General features: G+C 42.2%; 1 protein-coding gene across 1 annotated transcript in view; it reads left to right on the plus strand.

Moving 5' to 3' along the window:
• Nucleotides 1-464: 464 nt before the first annotated feature.
• The window catches only part of sh3bgrl (SH3 domain binding glutamate-rich protein like), a 10,893-nt gene continuing 3,380 nt past the window's right edge, over nt 465-7,977 (plus strand). The window contains exon 1 of the mRNA XM_023396006.2: nt 465-715. Within this exon, the coding sequence (XP_023251774.1) occupies nt 665-715 (51 nt within the window). The 5' untranslated portion in view covers nt 465-664. The remainder of the gene's footprint in view (nt 716-7,977) is intronic.

Below are 7,977 nucleotides of genomic sequence, written 5' to 3' on the forward strand. Positions count from 1 at the left end.
TCGTTTCAGGGAAAAGCCTTGCGTCGTCTGCCCCAGACGCCTGCAGGGGGCCCACAAAGCCCGTCTAATCAATGTGGCTGCTAAAGACGGCGCTTCCAGAGGCTGTGCTGTTACACAAAAGCTCTCAGAAGTGTTCAAAAAAAAAAATCATTGCAGATTTTTATACCTTGTTCACTTTTATAACATAACCATACCTGTATTTACAACAACACATGCAACGGTGCATGTGTGCAGCGTTTACAGAACAATAGCTAAAGTCTGACTTGCAGACAATGGAGTCGAAGCTAAAATTCAGACAATATACCCTCACTGTGTTGCCAGCATGATAGGCCTAGTGCCTTTCTGTGCGTGCGTGTACGTGTCTCTGAGTGTGTGCTCTTGCTCTACAGAGAGAGAGAAAGAGAGAGAGAGTAGAAGGGGCGGGGAGGCAGAGTAGAGGCGGAGGAGGAATGCCAAGCTCCATCCAGTGCTGAGAACCGGAGCATTTGCGCAGATAGTCTGCGCTGCCTACAACAGACACACAGCATTTCAGCCTGGGAAGTTTGTTGTTGTTGTTGTGTTTTTGTCTCACTGCCGAGCAATCCGCCTGCACAGTGTCTGCAAGGAGCAAGGCATCCAACCAACCGCTGCTTTACCGGAGTCCAGTCAGCATCAGGGATTTAACATGGTGATCAAAGTGTACATAGCATCGTCCTCTGGATCCACTTCGGTAAGGGACAAAAGAACGGCATGGCTTTTATATAACCGGGGTTTTAGCTGGGTTTATCTGCTGCATCCAGCTTGTTAGGCAGGAGAAAGGAGGCTGAACTTTTATTGAACTCACTAACTGATGTCCATCCGGCTGTCATCCTCTCAGTCTGGAGTGGTCTGACTCATCAGTAAGCATGCAGCTCTGCCCTCCTCAAGACTTTGGACACAGATGGAGTCTGTCAAAGTCTTTCCCCTCTCTCCCCCTCTCTCTCTCTCTCTTTGCCCTTATTTAAACTTTGTCACAGAGGCAGACGTAGAAAGGAAGTTTGAGGTGGGCAGCTGAGAGTATAGGTGCTTCCTGGAGCGACAATTGAATGCTATTGCAAATGGAACCAGGCTGAAAACAGGAAAGGCATGTAGTAAAAATCAATAATTGTACTCCAAATTGCCCACTCTGTTACCTGATGCCAGGACAGACAGCTTGTGCATCTGAATGTTTGTTTCACTGTGCTGCAGCCTGGAGGATCTTCAGCTTCATTTTTTGCCAGTTTCTTCCAGACTGGAGAGGAATGATGGTGATGCAATTCTCCAGGGCCCCTTTTCAGATATGCAGCTGCAGCCCAGGAATACTTAGGCACTGTTTAGGACATGTTGGAGGTCTGGAACAGCCTGGACATGCTATACCACAGTAGGGGTTCAGTAAACCTTAAATTCTGGCTATAACATGTCATTTTTTTCAGTCAAATCTATGTTGCTCACAGCTATTGCAATATTCTTGACATAATCTGTGATGTAAAGTATTTCTAGCATTTAAGCATCTGTCTCTCATAGTTGAGGGTGTTACTAAATTGTTCAATAGTGCAAATTTGAAAGGTGCTGTGATGGAAATAGCACAGGAATAACAGTCTTATATCAAAATCCTCACAAAAAAAAACTCAAAAGTCACTTAAATGAAAGTCACTTGTCACATCTGGTGGTGTAAATCACCTTTGGGATAATTTACCCTCATTAAGCAGCTCACACACAGAGGAAATGATCGAACAGAACATAGAGCCTCTTCTCAGTTGGACAGGATTGAATTACTTTATTGCTCGTCCAGAGAAGTGACATTTGCAAAGGCTCAGCCGCAGCAGTCTTACAGGACGGGAGCTTCCTATAAAGTGAGAGCAGTCGGAGTGTAGAGCCGGTGATGCCATCACTGTGCTGGAGCCTGTCTGTGAAAATGCATTACCTCTCATTGATCTGTCTTTGGAAGAGTCTGCCAGAACTAGTGGGCGAGGTTATGTTCTCTTAAATGCTGCATAGACACACTTATACTCACATTATCATATTCATTCTCCATCTTTTTATAATTATTTTTATTTGGCAGATCAGCAGCAGTGTACTGACTAAACCGAGCTGCCATAAACACATCTTATCAGTTTTATCTTGATCTGGTAGCTCATTTGTTTGAATTCATTTACATATGGGACATTCTGTCACATTATACAGTTTGTGGGGATTCACCGCTACTTCTGATTAGGACAGTTTTTATTTTTACAGTCTCTCCCTGATGCAGTGAGAACATGTTTGTGAAATGGAGTGCATTTGCTGATCGACTGAATGACAAATTGTGGTCGAAACTCTGCCCTCACCGAGCTTGCAGTTCGATTGCATCACTGACACAGCAATGTGATTTGCATTCCACTATCCAGCACTGTCTGCTGCTACATTAATCAGTCCAGTTTAGTTAAGCATGTGAATGGGGCACCAGCCTCAACAGGGAGACAAGTAAGTATATCAAAACCAACATTTAAAGCTCATGCCCCACTTAGGAAACAACTGCAGGTCAGTGAGGGAGACAGTGTTAGCCAGAGGGATGCATCAGCAGCTGACGAGCTACAACATTCAGCATTATTCAGACAGATGTATTTTTTCTAAAGACATTACGTTTTGGTTCATGTTCAAGCACTTTAATAGCTTTTGGTGTTTATTGATTTTATGCAGAATGTTATTCACATAACAGCGGGTTGTTATTATGAATGGTTTTATGTAGCTGCAAGGCTCAAACATCTCAAGAACCAAGTTTTCTAAGGTTTGATGGACAAAAGTCTTAAATTCCTAATATAAAATAACAACAGCTGATTTACAAAAGATGTGTTCCACAAAGCTCAGTTAGAGAGAAGTACAGTATGTTAACAACAGATAATGAAGAACTCAGGTGAGCCATGTCAACCAACTGCGGGTATGTTGAATAGATTAGGTTGGGTGTGTCGGCTCTTCCTCTATACTTGTATATACTTATTGCAGTGTAATGAAATGGTCTTGGAATAAATGTTGTGTAAAACAGTTTGAAGAGGAACATAAATGCCTTATAATATAATGCTATTTGGAGAAATCCTACAAACTACAGTCTTGCATATTATTGTGTGGAATCAACACCTTTGTGACAGAAAAAAAGGGGGTATGATAAGTTACAAAATCAGATTGTAGCCACAGCTAGTGAGAGTTAGTGTCCCTGAGCAAAGCACTGATTGCCAGCTTATTCTCTCCTGACCCGTGACCTGGGCTAATCCAATGTGAAGGGTGGTATCCCTGCAAACTGAATGAGAGTTGACATCATCGTATTTCCACCCAGTAATGAGAAGCAGAGTGTTTGAGTCACCTGAAAAATGGTGTTGTGACTCGCTGTCAATTCTCTAGAGACACTTCTAGTGTTACCGGCAGTGGCTTTGTAAAGATTAGGTCATACTACATACACTTCTCCTTGTATAAACCTTAGCTGTGACAAAAATGTAAAGAGAATTCTTATGAGATTTGTACACACGGTATCTGTGAGGGATTAGCACCACATTTACCTCTTCACCTGGTTACATTGAGGCCAAATTTGCATTGCAAACCTTGAAATGCCTTTAAATACAGACATGTAAATGCATACATGCAAACACACACACGCACACACACACACACACGTGCGTGCAAACAAACCCACAGCCGTGTATCTAGACTAGAGCACTAGGCCAACTGGGCAAACTGAAACAAATTCTGTGAAAAGAGCACATTTACTGCCTGCAACCACAGTATTGTACAGTTTCCTCATTGCCACAATAAGCACACTAAGAATCAGCAATAACTTTCACACTGAACATTCTCGGTGAGATTGTGCATATGTGTCGTATCTGTGTATGCCCAGGTTCTAAGCTTTCTACCTCACAGTCTCTGATTTACTGGACTTTCTCCTCTGTTGGTTTGACATTTATGGTGTATAGGTCAAGCTTGAGTTGGCAGTGAGTCAGTTAGTTGGTATAACAGGTCATTGTTTGTTTTTTTTTTGTTTTTTTGGCCTTTTGCTGTTGTTTCACCTTTAGGCAGCAGCGAGGGAACTCAGCCAGTGCAGCAGTGTAAGGCTCTTTTGTAACAATGTTGTAATGCTGACTGAGCTCAGGATTGGGTGGAGGCTACAGTTGTTGCTGCTAAAATTCCAGTAAGTGACTGTTTTCAGCACAAATCAGACTTGATCTAATCAAGACAAAACCTTTATTCCTTACAAACACACAGGGCCGGGGCTGATTCATGCTTCCTTTAGTCCAGAGAGGGGATTGTCCTGCCTTTGAATGTTGGACTGGAGAGGTCATTTAGTCTTACAGTATCTGTGAAGAAATTCTTTGACAAATCCAGTTTAAATGTCTTTTCTTTTTCATCTGAGTGAATTGAGCACAAATTGACCCCAGCCCCAAGTCAACATCACTGATTGAATCAGTCTCCAGCATATTGATCCAAGCCTGTGTTGTGGATATAGTGCATCCGATCAATGCCTGCCATTGTCTGGCAACTGTTAAAGCCAGAGTCCTGACCTTTCTTCTGGGACTGATCAAGTCTGATTCTCATCTCATTGCTCTGTTGCCACAACTCTCACATGACGATGATGATGGTTATCTGGATTGTAAGCCACACAACATATGATACAGATTCCTTTTCCACACTTGTGTTTTACTCAGGTTCTAGTCAAAAATAATGATCAGTGCAACAATATGTATGTTGCGCTAAAACCTGCCTCTGATCTATTGTGTTGTTGTTGGACTGTTGTCTAAAATAGAATAAAAAATAGCAGTTATTGAATCTGCAACTTGAGCTCTGCAGATCATATTGTTGCAGGAACAACCAAATGCACTTGTCCTCATTCTAGACCGACTTACTTTGGTGAATCATCTAATGATACAGCAGTTCTTCCATGGGTGTGTCCACAGACTGTCTTGGGAATGTGATAACAGCGTCAGGTCACTGCTGATAAAAGTGTTATCTGTTTGCAGTTATTAACAGATTTGTGTCAAATCATGTTTCTCTCATTTGTGTATCAGTGAACTACAATCAGAAGGAAAATTTAAAATCAGTTTAGTAAAATTTTGTGTGAATGACAATTTACCTTTTCACTTTACTAATTCATTACACAAAACTAAGAATCTACAGTAAGCTGTGTGAGGGCTGTGCATTGGTTCTTTCAGATAAATGCAAACACCAGCGTGCTAACATGAGCACAATGACAATGCTAACATGCTGGTGTTTAGCAGGTTTCACGTTTGCTATGTTCACAATCTTAGTTTAGCGCTTTGCTAATTAACACTAAACACAGAGTACAGCAGAGGCCGATGGGAGCAGCATTAGTTTTGCAGTGTTTTGGTCATAACCCAAAGTTCAAATTCAAATTTGATCTTATGATGGCTAGAAGAGCAGTGTGGGGATGACCAAAGTTATTACAATTCATCTTGAGGGGGACACAAATGCCTGTGCCAATCCATATAATCATACTCATAGTGGTGCTAGAGGAAAAGTCAAGGAATCATCAAAGTCATTAGGGTACATCCTCTGGGAGCCATGAATGTCAGCACAGAATTTGGTCTATTCTGTCCAGTAGATATGGAAATATTTTACAGGATATGTAAAAACTCTCACCTGTTGGTAGCACTAGAGGAAAAGTGATTGGATCATCAGTGACACCAGGATTCATCGTCTGGGGACCATGAATGTGTGTACTAAATTTCATGGCAATCCATCCAATAGGCCTAGTTGTTGAGCCATTTCTGTCAACACGAATGACAAAAGTTGTGGATCGACTGGCGTACTCTAGCTAAAAACACCACTACTTACTACCTGAATCACGTGTGGACATAACAAACAACAAAGGGACACTGTTCACCTGGTTTTGCATTATGTTAAGCTCAGTGTCGATATGTGTTTGCATACGCAGACAAGCTGTGAGAAAGCATGGATTATGGAAATCAAATTCAAGGCGTTCAGCTCCTGTCAGTTGACTGTCTGCAGGCGTGACTCTGGCTCTGCTCCCTCACTCTCTGTCTGTCTAGTTATTTTGTGGCATTCCAGACTCATAGATAAGGAGTGAACAAGGCAAGGAAACAAGAGAAGAGTAGTTGTTTATTACCACACCCAAAGAAAACAGGGACAGTCTGGTTTTTTCCATAAAAACACAAAAACAAATCAACAGGATTCCCACTGAAGACACCACAGAGCAATACAAATTGCTGGAAGGGGCAAAGCTGAGAACTCTCACTGTGCAATTACAGTTAGTGGCAGATGGTATGTGGCCAGTTTGCCCTACAAATTAATTTTCCTTGGCAACAGTACAATGCAGGCTTGTTGGGGGAATGGTCAGCGTGCACCAAAGTGGAGGAGAAGAGAGGAGAAAGCGGATCCCTATGTTTAACTTGTCATTTTAGCATTTTAAGTTCAAGTTTGTCAAATAAGAGACAACATGTGGAGTGAGTGTGAAAAGGAGGCTGTGCAGATTCCTAGCTCAGAGAGAGCATTGTCTCTGTGTGTGTTTGGAGAGACAGAGTGAGTCAAAGTGAGTCTGAGCTCATGGCGTTCCACTTGGCTGCTTTGTCCCAGGCAGGTGGAGAGAGAGTGAGAGCTGGTTTTTTAGGACTTTGGCCTTGGGAGTGCAACGGCCATTAAATGATTCAAACTGTGCGGCAGCTAATCTGCCGGCATTGTCAGCTCCCTCATTTCCATGCCTCAGTGTTGTTTCAGCAGATGGCTGTTAAATAATCCACCTGTCTGTCTCGTCTGCACGCCATAAAGCAGGGTGCAGCTCTCGCATGGTGTTCTCTGGACTGACATGAGGACAATTAGTCCAATATTAAATGTATAACTGTATTATGTTTTATCATGGAGTTGGCTCAGTTTCATTTTAAGTGTGTGAATGTTTGTGTGTGTGCAGCAGAGGCTGAATGAGTGTGTCTCCTTGCAGCAGGCCTTATTTGGCTTGTGTTTGACCAGTTACCTCCTCTCGAGTCCCAGAGGAGCTCTTGTTTCCGTCTGGCCTTGTAGGGCCATCCTCCCTCTTAAACACACCCACTGAGAGATCATTGGACCACAATTTCATACAGTGAATCACACACACACATCTGTATAGATAGAGGCAGAAGCAGGAATCTGTAGCATCTTTCATTATCTTGCTGTGTGTGACTGTGTTTGGGATACCTTGTGATATAGCAAAGGACACACTTGATAGTTCACTATAAATGAGGTGAGATCCCAAAGGATGTCACCATGTTATTCTAGACACACTTTCATTTTCTTTGCAGGGATTTGTTCTTAGATGAAAGGTTTGCAGTTTTGCACCCAGCAGGATGGACTGCTTTAAGTGTCACAAATGACACAAGTGTTAATGTTAAATATATCGTAGTAATACAACAGAACTGCTTTTTTTTTTTTTTTTTGAGCATGGAGTCCCTGTCAGAAATAATCCCATCTGCATAAAAGTCTCAGATAGTGAGAAAGACAGCAACTCTCACGTGTGAACTATCAACACAGTCTTTCTTTGCAGGAAATTTACCCACTTTATTGTATAAAAATTGTAGGTTTGGGCATTCTGTCAGATTAAAAGTATGCAACATGTCACATATGCCTTCGAAATGGTTCAATTTTTAACAATAAATTGATATTTGCTGTTAAAATGAAAGAGTATGGCAGGAGTCCAGTCTTGGGAGTTGCTGTCTTCCTCACTATCTGGCATTTTTGATGCAGATAAAACACAATGTGTCCCTGCTTAGCCTTGCCTGAGTTCACCCTCTTCAATACTCTTGCACTTCATTCACTTGTAAGCAAACGAGTGGTAACTTAGTAACAGAGCAGCCTGTGATCTCTGTAGTGTAATTTCTCACAGCAGCGTAGAAGTGTTCTTATTTTTGCAGCAGACTGACGGTGACGGTGAATTGAGGCCCTTATGCTTCCTCATACGGCTGAAGTTAACACACACATTTAACTGACAACTTCCCCTGTCTCGTCCCC

This window comes from Seriola lalandi, unplaced genomic scaffold (assembly GCF_002814215.2).
Source record: "Seriola lalandi dorsalis isolate HSWRI2012SDOR001 ecotype SW California unplaced genomic scaffold, Sedor1 jcf7180002054971, whole genome shotgun sequence".
Lineage (NCBI taxonomy): Eukaryota > Metazoa > Chordata > Actinopteri > Carangiformes > Carangidae > Seriola > Seriola lalandi.